This window comes from Babylonia areolata, chromosome 1, assembly GCF_041734735.1.
Source record: "Babylonia areolata isolate BAREFJ2019XMU chromosome 1, ASM4173473v1, whole genome shotgun sequence".
Taxonomy (NCBI): domain Eukaryota; kingdom Metazoa; phylum Mollusca; class Gastropoda; order Neogastropoda; family Buccinidae; genus Babylonia; species Babylonia areolata.
Window position 1 is genome coordinate 16,422,956 of NC_134876.1, and position 18,807 is coordinate 16,441,762.

An 18,807-nucleotide genomic window follows, 5' to 3' on the forward strand; every position below is an offset into this window, starting at 1 on the left:
AAATTTCAATTCATGTTCTGAGACAAGCGTATCTGGGCTTCATTAGCAGTTTTGCATTTCTTACTGTTGCACAATGGCTCCTCATGTGCAAAGACGACATCTTTCTGAAGCTGAGATGGCCGGAGGAGTGGGAATGCTAGAAACTGGGCCACTCAGTGGCATGTCATGATGTGGCCAATGCCCTTGGTGTATCACAGAACGTTATCTCCTGCATGTGGAATCCCTATCAGCCAAAGGGGTCAGCATCTAGGCATCACTCTGCAGGGTCCGTGCACGCTACTTTGCAAAGAAACGATTGGTATCTCGTCCTATAGGCACACAGCAATCCTTTCTGGAACACCACCCAGCAGCAAAGTGACCTTCTGCACGCTATTGGACAGAGAGTATCCAGTCAGACAATAAGGCTTCACGATGCTGGTTTGACCTCCTGAGCTCCAGTCATCCGCACCCCTTTGACTCAGAACCGCTTCAGAGCCAGACTGACTTTGGCGAGTGACCATGAAGATTGGACCTTAGCTGACTGGACTCCTGTGCTTTTCACTGATTAATCCAGGTTCTGCCTGGACATGACTGATAGACGCAGGAGAGCATGGAGACACCCAAACCATCAATTCCAGACTGAGACAGCATATGTGGACCAGTAATGACCGCTATGGTGGGGGCTCCCGGCTGGTGTGGGGCGGCATCTCTATGCATGGGAAAACTGACCTGCATGTGCTGGGAAACAGAACACATTGCTGCCAGGTACCCGGATGAAATTCTAGAGCCCCATGTCAGACCCTATGCTTGTGCCATCGGCGAGGACTTCATCCTTATGGATGATAATGCCCAGTTCATCATGCTCTTATCATTGAGCAAGTACATCTAGGAGGAAACAATCCAGCAGATGGAGTGGCCAGCAAGGTCCCCAGACATGAATTCAATTGAGCATGTTTCGGACATGATTGGCAGAGCTGTACAAGCAAGACAGAACCACTAAACCCTGCTGAGCTTGGAATCACCCTTTGAATAGAGTGGGACAGAATCCCCCAACAAGAGATCAGGGACCCGAATTGCAGCATGTGCAGGCGCTGCATGGCTGTGATTCAGAATGGTGGAGGTGATACACGCTACTGACGTCATTTCATATACATCTGCCAACATTTGTCTCAGAATTTCAGAAAATGACTTCATCATTCCGTGCCTTGAATTTGCTTCATTTTGATAGTTACCTTACTTTTCTTTTTGTGCAATCTTGCAACAAATTTGCGTTGTTTCAAGTCGATTACTAAAGAATGCAATTTATCCATTTTATTTTGAATAAAGTTGTGGTACTGTCAAGTGTAGAGTAGTATACTTCGTGGGCTCAGTAGACCACATTATTTTATACTGTAAATTTGTATTCTGGATTGTTGCAATGAGGCTTTTATGCCTTTGTCACACTTTTGTTATATTGGCATTTTCCAAGTGGGGCCTCTCTTCATGTAATGACATTTTCATGTCTGTAATATCTTGGTTGTTTTTCATAGTATTTTATTATCAGTGTAAATGGGTTGTTTTTTCATTATCTTGTAGAAAATTTCATATATGTACAGCCCTCTTGTGATTTGCTATCTTATGTACATATATGTACAGCCCTCTTGTGATTTGCTATCTTATGTACATTGCTTTTTGTATTGGTTGATCTTGTAACATTCAATATTTGACATTTTCAAGCATGAACTGACAAACATGAACACATGCAAACATTCAAGAAAAAAATTCACACTTCATGTACAGACGCATAGAATTTCTTTATTGACTTTTACTTTTTGCTGGCTTCCTGAGCTTTGAGCACGCGGACCACAATCTTCTGCTCCTCAATCAGGAAAGCACGGACAATCCTGAAACACACAGTGGTGTGTCAATCATACCCTTTAAAAATAACAAAAATCAATACAATCACAAATTCAGTCGGCAGTCAAAAGAATATGTTCTCTATTCAACTCTTCTCTGACATGCCTTTCTTGATATTGTTTCTTTTTGGGGGGTTTGGTGGAGGGGGGGGGGGTTTCTTTTTTCTTGTAGCACTTTCATATTTCATGCTCCAAATCATCGCATTTGATTGAACAAAAAAATGCATAAAATGCAAAAATTGTATTGAAAGGCAGGTTTATGCAACATGTGCAAACAGCTATTCCCAAATATGAAAAAAGCTACCCTTAGTGAAGCCCATGATAGCAGAAAAAAATTATGACAAAGTGAGAACACTTGAACTGACCACGGAACTGCAGTGTAACCTCTCAGGTTTTAGACACAGCAGTGTACTATGGTTTGTTCAATCTCTTACTATAGTCTACATTTTCAACACAGCACATGGGACTAAAAGCATGTCTTAGCTCCTATATTCATCCATACCCCATTACTGGATATTTCCACTGTACCAAGTCTCATTTCTCACCTGTTTCGTAAGCCTCTTCTAACATATCTAGTTTCTGTGACTGGCAACAATGGGAAAGGTAAAAACAGTAAGTTAAAAAGTTTTTCCAGTTGCATAACCTTTCCAAAACATGTTAACTACACCAAAGTGAAGTGATGGCCTAGAGGTAGCGCATCTGCCAAGGAAGCGAGAGAATCTGAGCGCACTGGTTTGAATCACGGCTCAGCTGCCAGTATTTTCTCCCGCTCCACTAGACCCCGAGTGGTGGTCTGGACGCTAGTCATTCGGATGAGACGATAAACCGAGGTCCTGTGTGCAGCATGCACTTAACGCACGTAAAAGGACCCAAACAAAAGGGTTATTCCTGGCAAAATTCTGTAGAAAAATCTACTTCGATAGGAAAAACAAATAAAAGTGCACACAGGAAAAAAAAAAAGAAAAAAGGGTGGCGCTGTCGTGTTGCGATGCGCTCTCCCTGGGGAGAGCAGCCCAAATTTCACACAGAGAAATCTGTCGTGACAAAAAGAGAAATACAATACAAAATATAACTTCAGTCCTATTCTGTGATGGGTTGGTTGGTGGCCATGGTAATTCCAGCTGAGAACAAGACTGACTGACCTGCTTCTGACACACTTGTGACAGAGGGATCCACCATACGTCCGGGTGACAGTCTTGTGGCGCTTGGACATGGCCGACAGCTGACGGGGACGTGCAGCAGTCAACTGAAATACACACATAACATAGGACACATGATGCATAATGTGTTTATGAGTCATTATTTGGTACTGGTCACTGTTGGGGGTACCCCCACTTCATGTGTTTTCTCTTGAAATCAAGGATTTTGAAAAATAAAAATAAAATGTTTCCAATAACATTAAAGAAATGCCAGGATCAGGAAAAACATGCATGGACATCTAGATTTTAAGCAATGTTGCTCAAATGATGAAAATCGGTCAAAAATTGGTGACTGAAAACGGGACTGGCAAACATGGTCTCCAACATCAGCTTGTTACAAAGCTTGAGTTAAGTTTAAACAAGAAATTTTATTATCTACCATCAGAAAACTTATTTCTAAAATTATCCTGCACAAGTGCATCATGTTTCATTTTTTTAAATTCTTATTGTTGGATGCAAAATTGAAGCCATAACTGCATTATGTGTAGAGTCACAAAATCTGACGAACAACTCCATCTTCTGCATTGCTTGTAGATTCGATCAGCTGAAGGTGACATGGTTAGTGTATGTAATCCATCAGAATAATGGACAAAAGAGCATGAAATTGTCTAAAATAGATCAAACGTTTCACAAATGCAGTGTTTAAATTTGAAAAGCCAGAAATCAACAATATTTGGCAGAAGTATACATTGGGGAACACCTACTATATTTAGCTACCAAACTGCATAAACTTGTGACGTTTCACGCAGAAATTCCTAACAGGAAGTGAGAAAAGCTCAAAAAACGATGTTGTGTCACACTTCCTTGGTTGACATAACAGAGTTTTGCGTGAAGTTTTGACGCCACCTCTCTCATAAAATCCATGTATTTCATCAGTTCACAGCGAATATCGGCACCGAAGGTAAGTAAAAACATGTTTCTTTATCATTATTCTTTACTTCTTTAATGTAAAATATAGGCAGACTTGTCTATGTTTTCTAAAAAGTAATCAAAAGTGAAATGAATCGGGACAGCTATGACCAATACCACTTCATGTCATGTGTAACGCAGGTATCTGATTTAGTTTTCAGATGTTTAGAAGCTTGATTCATTCATTTTTATGCATATTCTTTGTGATTTGCTGCTTACTGAAAGTGCTTATTCCACATTTGTTAGAAAATCGGTCGTGTATTAGAAAAAAGAACGACAGGTAACTGTGTTAAACAAAATCAGACGACACCATCGTGTCACATGTAGCTTAATGCTTCCAGGTTCATGTTGAATGTAACACAGGAAATGTGTATAATAGTGTAATGTCATTTCTGCCTTGCTGCACAGTTTACTAGTCAACACTAACTACTTCAGTGATTTTTGAAAGAAAATGAAAGTATTTCAATTTCAATGTAAAAATTGTATTAGGTTTGCCAAATAAATTTCTTCATAACCTGCAGTACATCTGTATGCGTATGGTTTTTCTTGATTTTTATTTCTCTGATTCATGGAACGCAAAACTGCGAAGTGCAGGTGGAGTTCCTGCAAAAAAAAAAGGGAAAATAATTTGTCTTCCCTGAAGGAAGCCAGACCTTCCTGATCACTCCACAAGATGTCACCTGCATTGATGCTTCAGATATGGACTCCCGGGGACATGACTTTTTTGATTTGCGAACCATTTTTTGGCCTTTTTCAGTTTTGTAATTGTCATTCTTTCCCCTAATACCCATTGTCTTGTGTGTCCATGAATGATGCAATCTTTATGTACAAGGGACTCAATTTATATGCCTTATTCCACTTTCATTTTCCTCTGTATGAATGTGTGTGTGTGCACATCTGATGATTCCCAAAGATTCCTTGTCTCCATTTAACAAAGCACACTACATTTTTATCCTTTGTAAACTGGTGAATGCAAACCCTTTTTCGAGAGTGTGATGCATAAGTAACATATTTCTGGCTAACATGTTACCTTGGGGATAATGGTACCAGCTGAAATTAGGAAATCTTAAACTTCTTTTTTTCTTTTTAACAGCTTTGAAATGTGGGGGATGAATAGAGGGAGGTTTTGCACTGAATTTATATATATCACTTGAAATAAATGACATGTGGATATAATCTTCCTGTGTTTCTTTTGCTTTTTCTTAGTGTATGTGTCATGCGTAACGCAGTTTCACCTCAAACACATACCAATCTATTTACTTGAAAAATCATAGTTACCCTTTCTAGCATTGTGTATTCTTTCTAGAGGATTTGTAGAATACAGCATGTTAACTCTTTCCATATGAACGGTGAAAGAGACGACGTTAACAGCGTTTCACCCCAATTACCATCATCAAATTATTGCAAGCGGAAGGCTCTTATACTGAAGACGTGAATGTTGACAAAGAATACCACAACAACGGAAGCTAAAGGTTGGGTCATTCAGACACCCACTGGACATCCGAGGGGTCTGTGTAGAGGAGAAGACAGGACTGGCCGTACTGAGTGAGTTAATGATAAATTTTTCATCCCACAACTACCAGCAAGAAAATGTTCTAAGAGAAGTGTAACTGTGTTACAGTCACAAGAATCAGGGGGCTCCTGAACACAAGGTACAGCAATGACTGGGTCAAATATGCTAATGTATACTTGTCACAATCTATCTCAACAGGCAATCCAATAACAATTTTCATTTCATCAAAATTTAAGTAATTCCTGATACATTGGTGTCACTCTTAACACTGGTTACATTTTAACCACATGTTATATTTCAAGACATATATCAGTAAAACGAAGGAAGCAGTCAATTTCTTTTCTTTTGCAATTTATTTTTGCTTTAAGTACTCTGTGTATCTAAACATCTATATCATTTTGAAATTTGGGCAGTGGGTCCCCATTTTAGTTACCAGAAGCAAACAATGACTCTTATACAAGATGCAAGTTTATCCAGTTTTACAGGAAATACAGTTTTCAAAGGTCTATGACAAATCATTAGATTTTGTAGTGGTTTCCAGTTTGCAAATGAACTGTTGTCGCATTATCACACTTACCAACGCCAGACACTCTTCAGGGGAATATTTTTAGCAGAGAGACATATTAAGTAGAGAGGTTTTCATTATTACCCCCAAACAAAATCACATTTCTTTTGCTATTCCAAATACTTTTTTTTCCCCTTCCTTTCTTCCATTGTACATTTTTTAAACCCTCTTATGCATGCACTTATCTAAGCTTACTTTTGGACCGAAAACATACCATAAGGGAGTTAACTCTAATTTTAGTATGATTATATATTTAACTTCTTTTTTTTCTAAATTAGAGGAAAGCAAACTATCAAATCAGATTGTTTATTATATTTTTAATATTGATCTTGCTAGTAACAAGATCAGTATTGACAGAACACAACAATCAATCTTGCAGCTATATGACAAGTATGAAAAAGCTCCCACAGAACAAAAAAAAATAACAAAATAACATGAATGGCAGTGTCTTGTACTGTTGCAACATTGTGATTGTCTGGACCAAATATTTACAAGAAGTGCATGATATGAAGCAAATTATATGTAGCCATAAGTAGAAAATGAAAATGGGGCAGAAATACAACAAAACAGCTGAAAATTTACATCTTAGTAAACAGAAAAAAAAACTGAAAAAAAAGAGAAAATCACTATGTGGTTTTCAGCAGATGTGCATCAACTGGACAGTTGTTTTGGCCCTAGTTCTTCACAAACCACTGGCAGTTCCGATGTTGAAAACAACTGACCATGCTCAATCAGGTCACTGCTAGAAATAATCTGCCTCCAAATTTTCTGGCAACTGATCTTTATTCAACTTGCAAACAACTTCGTCCCAGTCACTTTAAGCCTCATTTGGCTGCACATTTACAAAGTCTTGTGCTGCGTATCTTCAGCATTGTCTTCCACAACAGGACGCCAAAAATTGTGAACGTCATTTCTAGAACGCCACGTCAATTCAAAACTTAAAAAAGGAATTTTCCAAACTACTGCAAGTATCAACATACATTTTTTCCAGCTAGAAGTAGAAATGACAGAAAAAAACGGAAATCATTTCTCGCTACACTTGAGTCCCAACATGGCAGCCCCCACAGTAACCACGAGTTCTAGCAGGTGCTTGATGTCACAGCACTGAAAGTTTTTACTAGACTCTGGTGGGCACTCCATCGTAAAGAGGGTTAAGTATTTTTGCAGCTGAGAGTGGCATATTCTCATTTCCCTGCAATGGGAAGCAGCACACAATACTGTGCTCAACAAGAAACTTGTAAAAACAAAACAAAAAAAAGTCCCTGCCAAATCACTCCTCATCGTTTTTCACGAACTATTATCAAAAATCAACAGGAGGCACCATGACAGAAACAGGCGTTGGACTTCTGATCCAGTGGTAAGGGTTCGATCCCATATTTCAACCCGGTGCAGTGTTCTTGGTATAGGCACTGTACTTCGATTTTTTCCTCACTCAACCCAGGTGTAAATGGGTACCTGACTGGCTACAGATACGAAGTCGCAGCTTTGGCATATCAGTCCCAAAACTAAAATGGACCCCCCAAGCAGTATCATCATCCCCAAAGCAGTATCCTCCTCCTCTACTGTCCCAAAGTTCAGTGGCTTTTCATGCCCTGCTCTCATGGTGACCTCCGTTTTACACCCACCCGCCCCCCTTTTTTTTTCAGCTTGGAGCGAGTCATGTTAAAGTTTTTGGAGTCATACTTATAGCTTCATGAGAGACTGTTCCTGAAGGAATGTGGTAACATACTCCTCTCTGTGATAGGGGGGAACGTTCTTTCAGTCTAGCTCCACGATGAAGCAATTATTGTTGTCAGAAGCGGATTTTAGTAAGTGGGCACTAGTGACCATCAAAGCGACTCAGCAGCAGTGCTGGCTCCAGTGTGCGACTTCCTTGCCACCTAACATCAAAAATTGCTGGTGGACTGCTGACAGAACAAGAATATGACGGTAGGGGGGAATCTGAATATGCAGTGTGGGAGCAATACCACTGAAATGGTACAGATGACAGGGCAGGCAGAAAAAAAAAGTGGAAGGGTTGTGGGGACGTGTGAGAGACATACAGAGAAAACAAAGTTGTTTCCTGTATATAATCAAGAAATCCTTACCCCACGAAGTTTGGTCTTGCAGTCGCCACACTTAGGGGTAGCGCCCAATTTCTTTGTGTACAGGTACACCAGTTTGCCACCTGAATCAAACCAACAAATGCATCTCACACAAACTGTAACAAGGCTGTTGGTTTTTGGGTTTTTTTCAAATGAAATACAGTTATACAAGCAGCAAACTGAAGAAAAAATAGAATAAAGAGACAGTATCCTCACCTCTCACTTCATACACATGCAGTTTTCATGAATCTTTTCAATCTCTTTCCTCTTTCATTTTGTGCGCAATACAGTATATATATATGTGTGTGAGTGAGAATATCTCTGACACACCTATGTTTATATAATTAGATCTTGCAATGTCATTGTGACAAAGTTAAAATATATGTGAAATCTGTAAATTTTCACTTAATACCAATAATACCAACAGACAAATAGGCACCAGGATACCACAATACATGATGCAGCTGACAAGATAGAACAGAGCTTAATACATACCTGGTGTCTTGGACCTGCAGTCCACCAGTACATGCACACAAAAAGAGGCCAAATGATAAGAGCAGAAGTACAATACTACATTGGATGAGTGAAACTTTTCATGGAAACAGAAAAGCAAGAACACAAAGGTACTACATTTTACCATCACAGAAAAAAATCAAAGCACAAATTCTGGCATTTATTTTAAATTCGAGCAGATTTATAAAAGTGGTAGTAATAAAGCATTGACAAGCATATGCCAAAATGCCAGTTGGTCAAAATATATGCATTTCGTGACTGATATCCAAATGCCTCAGCCTTCAGGTCAGCTCCATAGGTAACCTACCATTTCACCCCATTGTTAGTTCGCCCTTAAGCAGTCCAGTCACTTCGCCCACTTTGTCATCGTTTTGCCCCTAGCTGCCTGTTTCAGACAGTTCTATGTCGCTGTGATTGATATTGCATGCACGATTGATACCAATGAAAGAAGTTTTGTGTGTGTGTGTGTGTGTGCGTGCACACGCACGCTCGCGTGTGTGCGTGTTCCTCCAATTAAAACAAAACCAATGTACTTTTAATGTTTTTTGTTTTTTTTATTTCCATACAACGATACATACACCCTGGATAAAAAATTAAAAAAAGGGGGGGGGGGGCGGGGGGGTCTGGACTGGTAAACACGTCTGTACCATATCATGATCAGCTTTGCGATTTCTTCAGCTTTCAACACCTTTTTTCCTTTTCCTATCTTTTTTTCTTTAACTTTGTATTCAGACTATTCTACTTCACGTAAGGAAAACTGGAGTGTGTCATACATAATCTTTATGACCTGTTTCTGCTTGTTTTCATCATTTCATGTCCCATTTAGTCATTTCTACTACATGTACTGTAGTGTTTATCAAATCAATAATTTCACTTCACAGTTCAGCGTTTCAACCAGAGACCTTGTGCTTGTTGGCGGACGTCCCAGGCAGGCAACAGGCATAAGTCTGGTAGGTGAGGAGTTTTACACTGACCACTTACCTTCTCATAAAGACCAAATAATGTAAGAATTTTCAAAGACTTAAATTCAGAGGCCCCCTAAACCTTATTCAAAGAAATTTCAGGGGAAAAAATAGTCTGTAGCAAACATTTCTCTATCAATCTGTAGCAAACATTTCTCTATCAATCTGTAGCAAACATTTCTCTATCAATTCATCAAATCATTTTTGTCACTAATGACTGGACATCAACTGAAGCAAACTCGATAAATAATAGTGTGAGAGGACTGAAACGCAATCCCCATTCCATCTACTGATGCAGTCTACCCAATGTACACATTACTTCCCACGTACATTTTAAAGTAATTTAACTATGATTTGACTCGACATAAATAAGAAATGTGTGTGAAGCAAAATTCCGCACTTACACGCATCGGCGGTTGGATCGTGTGTTGTAAGACAGGCGTCTTCGGAGAGTCAACCTCTGAGCCATCTGAAATACAAAACATGGCATCAGCACATGAGATTCAGTCGGAACACGAATAAAATCACATAACATTCAAATGAAAAAAAGCAAAATGCCAACCGTAGCAATGAATTTCCTGTTGCAGTAACACTTCTGCAGTTGTGTTAAATCATTTTAACATGACAACTCACTTTATAAACGAAGATGAACACAGATTCTTTCAACACACGAAAGGTCCACGATCTTTTTACCTTGCTAGTCCGGAAGTGAGAGAATATGTAACGGAAGTCGCTGATTTGCGCAGTCGCAGCCCCAAACTGGTAGGCTTCGTTGAATTCGTATTCCGAAATGAAAGCGGACAGACCATCCTGACATTATAATGGGATCAAAATCATTATCATACTTCTTTCTTTCGTGTTTTTAAGAGCCTTAATTTTTTTTATCCTTATCATTAATTTTGTCTTGCATCGTGATAAACGTGACGAACACACTTTTTCGTGTGTTGCTTCGTCCACGTGATGACCAACGTCAGTATGCTGAAGACGATGATAGGCTAATTATTATAATCCTCGTTTTGTGAAAGGATGATGTTCGTGAGTTCAGTTACTCAAGGAGGCGTCACAGCGCTCGGACAAAACCATATACGCTACACCTCATCTGTTAAGCAGATGTATGACCATGCTACAGCTAGGTGAGGCCTTCAGTGATGATGATAATAATAATGATAATAATAGTAATGGATTCTTCAGTACTTGAATAGCACACTATCCAGAAATCTCATCTGGGTGCCGCGCGTTTGCAAAACACTCAATTTTGTTTACATAACACATTACTTCAATGTCACATGCACAACTGGACACCAAAATATGACCGTAACAAACCTGCATACTCTCGAGTCTCTCTCTCTCTCTCTCTCTCTCTCTCTCTCTCTCAGGCTCTTTCTCTCTCTCTCTCTCTCTCTGACACTGACACCGTGACTGACACTGACTGTCACTGGCACAAACGATTAATGCACGGCATACAACAGTACCGTGATTTTGATATACGTATGTACATAGCTGAGCTGCCCTCTGGCCATACATACGAACACTGTCACGGTGGCACAGTCAGTTTCAGTTTCAGTTTCAGTACGGCTCAAGAAGACGTCACTGCGTTCGGACAAATCCATATACGCTACACCACATCTGCCAAGCAGATGCCTGACCAGCAGCGTAACCCAACGCGCTTAGTCAGACCTTGAGGGAAAAAAAGGGGGTGGGGGGGTGAATAAATAATAGATAAGCTTACACAAATAAATAAATAAATAATAACTATAATGTAAAAAAAATAAAAAAATTTTAAGGTAACAATGATGATAAATAAGCAAATAGATGTAAAACATGAAGACACACATTCACATATACATCCACACATGCATAACAGATATGCACCGAACATGCAGTTTCACAGATATGAAAGCACAGTCAAATACATATAAACGTACATGAGCTCCAACACACACACACACACACACCACACACATTACCCTGCACCTCCTCTACCCCCCTCCTCCACACACTCATTTCTAGTCTACGTATCACAGCTTCCACGGCACACACACACATACACACACACACACACACACACACACACACACACACACACACACAGATGAACACTTACTTGTACAAGCACACACACATATGCCCATATCTCCACACACATATATACAAAGATATATATATATATATATATATATATATATATATATATATATATACGTTCCAATATCCTGTTGCTCCCACAGTGTAGGCATGCATACACTCACATACCTCATCCTCTACCCCACCTCTCCCCGCACCCCCACCTCCCCCTCACACACACACACACACACACACACACACACACACACACACACACGTGCACAGAACTCTACTGACACTTGTGTACACTTACACTCTCGCGCATGCACAAACGCACTCAAAAATACAGACCCACACATGCACACAAACACACACATACACACACGCACAGAGGCTGCCACTGATTGGCCGCAAGAGGGATGGGAAAAGATCTTTGATGCCAAGAACGTGGCGTCTAGTGTGTTGCTCAGTCTATTGTATTTGAAAAAGCCCACAGAGACTCTGTTCCGTTTTGAAGAAATTTGCGCAATGTTGGTTTGGAAATGATGCCGATATTTGTTTGATTTGCAAAGCATCGTGCTCTACCTTTCATGTTAGACTTACGGCCACTCCCTCTCTCTGCTTTTATTTCTTTGAGGCGATCGATGGAGTGATGGCCTTGTACCTGTTCTTTTTGATATTCTTTGACTTTTCTGAGGATTTCCGATTTTCCTAGATGTAGGCCACTCGTTGGTGTTGCGTTACCAGCAAGTCTGTCAGCTCGCTCATTTCCCTTAACACCCGTGCATGTCCCGGGCAGTATGACCATGTGAGTTTTTTAATCTGAAAGTTGCGCATTGCCTTATGCCACTCTGGGCTTCCCATTCCGTTTTCAATTTTCTGTATGAGGTTCATTGAGTCTGTTAGAATCATGGCATGGTGTTTTCCGGGCGTATGGATGGACGATAGCCACTGGAGGGCATGTGTCACAGCTTCAACTTCCATCATTGGGCTGGAGGTTGTGACTTTGTAGGCAGCATTCTCTTCCCTAACTGTTTTTCCATTTTGTTTCGCAGTGAATCCCCAACCGGATTGGTCTTTGGTGACTGAGCCATCTGTGTATATGATGATGTCCTCTTCTTTACTGTTTTCTTCTATGAGTAGCTTCACTTCCGCATCAGTTTTGCCCTCTGGCCATTCCCGACAGTGTCTTCCTAGAGTGGGTGAAATGGCTGTGTTGAATAGATGGTTGAGGTTTTCGGGGTTTTTCTCCCATTCTTTTGTTTCTTTCAGGTCTTGTAGTCGGCATACTAGCTGGATTGTGTCTTCTGCTTGCCCCATCCATGATCTTCCTCGTCCTAGGCGGCTGCCTTTTGGTTCTTTGACTGCGTCATGCTTTGGGTTTTGAGGGTTTTCTAATGCTTTGAAGTAGGTCTTGACCTGTTCTAACTTGTTTCTGGCCTGCACTGAAGGAAGGTCAAGCAGGTATCGCATGGTTTCTGTGGGCGTGTCTTTTGTTGTTCCAAGGATCAGCCTCATAGCTTCATTTTGAACTCTTTCTAATTTTAGGAGGTTGCTTTGAGACGGTGTTGTTAGCCCAAGTCCGTAGTCGATCACACTGAGGACGAGTGATTGGTATAGCAGGAAGAGGTGGCGTTGTTCAATACCTTTGGTTGCCATTGCTTTTAAGACTGAAAGGCCCTTTTTGCATTTGAGAACAGTATTTTCCGTATGTTTTCTGAAGGTCAGCATCCTGTCGAAGTGTATTCCTAGGTAGCGTAGGCATTCAGTTTTCTCGATCTGAATCCCATCGAGTGACACAGAAGGTGGTGATTTGCTCGCGGTTCTGTTGTTGAGGGTGCACAGCAACGTTTGGGCTTTCGCTGAATTGATGGAAGATCCTGTGTCTTTGCACCATTGAGCAATATTGTTTAGTTGTTTCTGGACGGCTTTAGTTCTTTCCTGAGCATCTTTCGAAGTTTTGAAGACCAGGCCATCATCCGCAAGAGTAAGCACCCGAGCTATTCCATTGTTGTTTAAGTCTGCAAGGCCCTTCGTGTAGACATTGTAGAGGACAGGAGAACGCGGAGACCCTTGTGGCAGTCCCATGGATAGTTTAGAAGGTGCAGACATCCAATCTTCGAGGCGTAGGACGACGGTTCTTTCCTGAAGCGCTGCTGCTATCCATCTTGTCAGTGTCAAACTTACTCCATACCTTAGTAGCAGCTCCATGAGGTGCGCAAACTGGACCTTATTGTAGGCATCTTCAAGATCGATTGCTACTGCTAGTGTTTCTTCTTTTCTTTGAAATCCTTCATACACCTCATATGCAAAAGCAGCTGCGTTTTCCCATGTGGACTTGCCTGTTCTGTAACCACCTTGATTTGAAGGGAGAATGTGCCTGTGTTCAAGATCCCTTGCAAGTTTCCTGGCTATCATGCGTTCCATGAGCTTTCCGGCAATGTTTTGCATGGTTAGGATCCGGTAGCCGCTTACCTGATGATGGTCCTTTCCTGGTTTTGGTATGGGTTTTAAGAAGCTGTGTGTCCAGTCCTCCGGCACATGTCCATTGTGGAAACTGTTTTGATATAGATTGAAAAGGTTGCTTCTGTCTTCTTCCGATAGTTCCTTGATGTCCGAGTAGCGAACTTTGTCTGGGCCAGGAGCTGATTCTTTCTTGCATTTAGCTATTGCTTCGTTTAGATCATCTATTGTCAAGTCATCATCAGGTCCAGTCTGCATAAGAGTTTGGTTTAACTCCTCAACATATTTCTTTTTCTCATCTAAGTTTCTTTGATCGCTCTGTTGTATGAAACGTTTGAGCAGGGCGGATCCTTTTTCTTCGTTTGTCTTAAGCTTGGTTCCGTCAGTGTCTACTATGTCTGGGGTTGTTGTTGTGCACGTTTTCCCTTCCATGCGACGATAAAATTGCCAGAACTGTCAATGTTGAGTCATAACTGAGTGCCTCGCAAAACTGTTTCCACTTGTCATTTTTGGCCTCTTGAGCAATGATTTCAAACTGTTTAGTTTTTTCTTTCATTTTTGTTTCAATATCTTTGTCCGGAGATGGTTTTGTTCTTTCTTTTTGCCAAAGTTTGACAGCCGCATGTTTTTCTATCCAGGCTCTCTCTGTGTCGGAATTCCACCATGGGGGCTGAATAGTTTGCATCCTGTTCGGTGCCGTTCTTTTGTTTCTTCTGCGTCTTAATTTTTCGATGATGGTTGTCTCTTTGGTTTCATACTGAAATGGATCACGCGGTTTCATACAGGGTTTATCTGACAGTTTCTGTAGACTGAACACTACCGGGAGGTGGTCACTGCCTTGGTGTGGAAGCGTCTCTGCATTCATTTCTGCTCTGAATTTTGGAGATGTTAGAGCAATGGCACAGTCAGTGAACGCACACTGACATGCACCCGGCGGCCGTGGCACGGCGAACACTATTATTGGCACTGCCCGGACTCGATCCCGGCGGACACACACACACACACACACACACACACACACACACACACACACACACACTGTGACACACCGGGCGCACACTGACACACACACCGGACACTCACACACACACACACACACACACACACACACACACACACACACACACCGACACACATACACACACACACACCGGACAAGGAGACGCGCGCGCGCGCAATCGATCAGTCAAACCGCCATACTGACGTACTGACACCGGCACTGCCGGAATACACATCAATCATTCAAGTTCATCAGCTACACACTGGCACGCATGGATGTCACAGTATCTGTACACTGACCGGCGGACATAAATATGTATATGCACATATAATTTATTGTAATCAAGCACACCACACACAACTGAGGAAGTGGACCTGCCACACCCCGGCCTAAATTTATTGCTCAGCTGAGGGAGAACAGCGGCTAGGTCAAGAATTTTTTAGACCCGCCGCAGATTTGACGGCGAAAAGTCCGAGCGGCCGAATGACGGACTTTACTACTGATGATCATCGAGGTTGTTCCACGTCAGTCTTTGGCAATTGACTGAAACAACTGAAAATGATATATGTGTCCACAGGTCTTACTTCTGACATAAGGTGTCCTGAGAAGTCGAGTCAGAAGACGGACTCGAGAACGCCTGACAGAGCCGCTGGCGACTGGGAGACGGAGCCTGAGTACATAGATATGGACAGAAAAGTTCAGAAAGATACTTCGGGCCAGATCTGTCAGTTGACTGCAGAAAAGGTCAGAGTGGATAGCCTATTCAATCAGAGACAGCTAACCAGTGGAGACTCGGAGATCAGTTGAAGGATACGGAAGAGAAACACTAGTCAAATTTAGAAGCTCTGCAAACATGATGAGTATGTTCTCTGTATCTGTTAAGTACATCGCTGTCGCCAAGATTATGGCATTGTCGCGACGGGTGGGGGTGTGCGCAGCTTAGCAGGTTCACTGTAGAGATGTTAATAGTTTTTTGAAGATGTTGGGAGTTGGTGCTCTTACTATGTTTTCTTCAGGTGGTTCCAGTCTTTTACTGTGCTAACAAAAAATGACTGTTTGTATTGCTCTGTCTGACATCTGCTGACTTGGAATGTTCTTGTGTTGTTTCTTACATGATTAGAGATCGCACTGGTGGTATCGTACTGATCGCCAGATGTTCGCGCCAGTCAGTGGCCTTATGAGTCGTTCTGGTTTACGTGGGGTTAAGTACTCAGCAGGTGGCATGGCCAGTACCCGTTTGAATCCCTCAACCACCTTGTAGAGGAAGATGAGGCGTATATCATGTCTGCCTGTTGGAGCCGGTGTCGGCAGTTGCAGAGTGTGAAGCATCTAAGTGGTGATGGAGCCGGGTGTTCTGGATTTATAATCGCCGGTTATGAACCGGGCAGATAGGCGCCGCTGCACTTTTTCAAGTTTATCAATATCCTGTTTGAGGTAAGGACCGTCAGCTCCGCCATATGATGGAGCCATACTCGAGGGCTGGTCTGATGAGGGATAGATATGCATTCCTCTTGCATTGCAGGGGGCAGAAACGCAGGTTTCTCCCGAGGAAGCCAAGGGTGCTGTGTGCTTTTTTGCAGGTGTAGCCAATGTGGGTGCTCCAATTCAGGTCATCGGAGAGTTGAATACCTAGATAGGGGTTCAGTGTGTGGACATGCTGAAGGGGAGTGTTACACAGGGAGTAGATGTGGTTGGTTGACTGCTGCACTGATACTGAGGATGTAGCACTTGTTGGGGTTAAACTTCATACCCCAGTCAGTGGCCCAGGTTTCGAGTTGATTGAGGTCCTCTTGAAGCTGAATGTGATCTTGTAGGGAGATGACTCTGGCGGTTGCAGCCAGTTATTCTGGGAATTCGTTGAACTGAGTTTGTCAAGATAATTCGGAATAGAATGCAACGGCAAAAGGGTTGCACAGAATAACTTTCGTCCAGTCTTAAGTTGATCCGGAGAACAAAGCCGGCGCATACACTGAAGTGCGGCAGTTTTGATTGCCGCATGCATCAGTTGAGAGATAGTGGCGGCCGATAGAACTGATTCTACGCCGCAGTTTCGGATAGGCAGCTTTACAGATACACGGAAGGAAAGATACTGGTCTACTAGCAGGATTACACTGACCAATTAAGACTGCGAACAGAAAGAAAAAGCCTCGCCGGGAAACACTGAGATGTGCTATTGATCAGAACAAGGAAGGATATGTCAGCTGACCGGCGGCCGAAACTTTTTTCAAGTTGGACAGGCTATCATAAAATTCAGTCACAGTCTACTGAATCGTCATCACGTTCAGTTGCAGCTCATTAGAGTCATCCAGTCCTTTAGGTCAGCGCTGCACCGTGTTTGAGTCCCGTCACCGCTGCATCACTCCCGGAACTCAGTTCAGACTCGGAGGCCGACTGATGCCAAAATTGAGTGTCAGCAAAGCGTGATGACTGCCGTGACATTCGACACATCAGTGAGCCGGGCCGCATACACTGAATACCATAATAAGAACGGGACAAGGACCGTGACGGACGCCTGTACGTCAGTAGCCGGGACACCATATCACAAAGCAAATACACTTAGTAGAGTATTTCACATTTACACACACATTTTCTCCGGCTGTACAATCTGAAATCTGACGCCGGAAAGACGTGATCCATGCTACTATACTAAATGCTGTGTCACGAATACCAAAGGAAGTTTTAAGTTTGTTCAAGAGGATAACCGAGTGGTCGATGCTAATAGTGTCAAAAGCCGCTGCTGACAAGTCTAAAAGAGCGAGAACATGTGTATCAAGTCGTACTATCTTAATCAAACCCAGAAAGCAAATCAGTCAAGGACATCAACTTTGTTACTATAAGAATTAAGGGTCTCTGAGTCGGCGTTTCCGACGGCAGCCACTATGATGACCACGTCTGTAAGATGACTGGTGAGAATAAGGTAAACTAATAGTTCCAAATGAGTTAAGAGCTCACTATATTAGACAATACAATATAGCATTTTTTTTTAAATTGTTAAAAAAAATGACAAACAGTTCAGTTGAGACAGTTGATGATTTCAGTTCAAACAATCATGGTCCAAAAATGGCTTTTTGGTGAGTGGGCGTACAACAGTAGATTAGAAGCTTTCCGGCAGGAAAATAACCAGACAATAAGGAAGAATTGATGACATGAATAATATGTGGCAGTAGAACCGGATAAACTCAATCAGTTTCAGGCAACAACGACCAACAAGGACTGAGGGTCTTGCGGAGGGGAAAAAAAGGATATATATTAAACAAACGGATAGTCGTTATATAAATAGAAAAGTAAATTAGAAAAAAAAGGAAATAAATCTAAACATAAAATAAAATAGAAATAAGTAATCAAATAGATAAAGATATAAAATGAAATATAAATTAAAAAATATATGATAAAATGAAAAAAAGAATAATGAAAAAAAAAAGACGGCAATAACCATAACGCGCAAATAAATGTAAATGCACACACACACACACACACACACACACACACACACACACTACAATTTTTGAGTGCATGTTTCCGGGGACTTGATCCAGTTTCGAAAGTGGCATGCCTGTTCCAAACTGGTATTACCTATCCGGAATTGTACGGGCTATCCCAAACTGGTATATAAATCGCCTAACCGGAGTAACATTTCCTTCCTGGGTCAGGTGACTGCAAA

The 18,807-nt window shown here is 41.7% G+C and overlaps 1 protein-coding gene across 1 annotated transcript; it reads right to left on the reverse strand.

Moving 5' to 3' along the window:
- Positions 1–1,753: 1,753 nt before the first annotated feature.
- LOC143279940 (large ribosomal subunit protein eL34-like) lies at positions 1,754–10,334 on the reverse strand. The gene is made up of 6 exons (XM_076584296.1): positions 10,253–10,334; positions 10,024–10,088; positions 8,640–8,653; positions 8,148–8,227; positions 3,017–3,120; positions 1,754–1,862 (listed from the first exon to the last, which is right to left on the reverse strand). The coding sequence occupies exons 2-6, from the start codon at positions 10,086–10,088 to the stop codon at positions 1,784–1,786; spliced, it is 342 nt and encodes a 113-aa protein (XP_076440411.1). The 5' UTR covers positions 10,253–10,334; the 3' UTR covers positions 1,754–1,783.
- Positions 10,335–18,807: the final 8,473 nt, after the last annotated feature.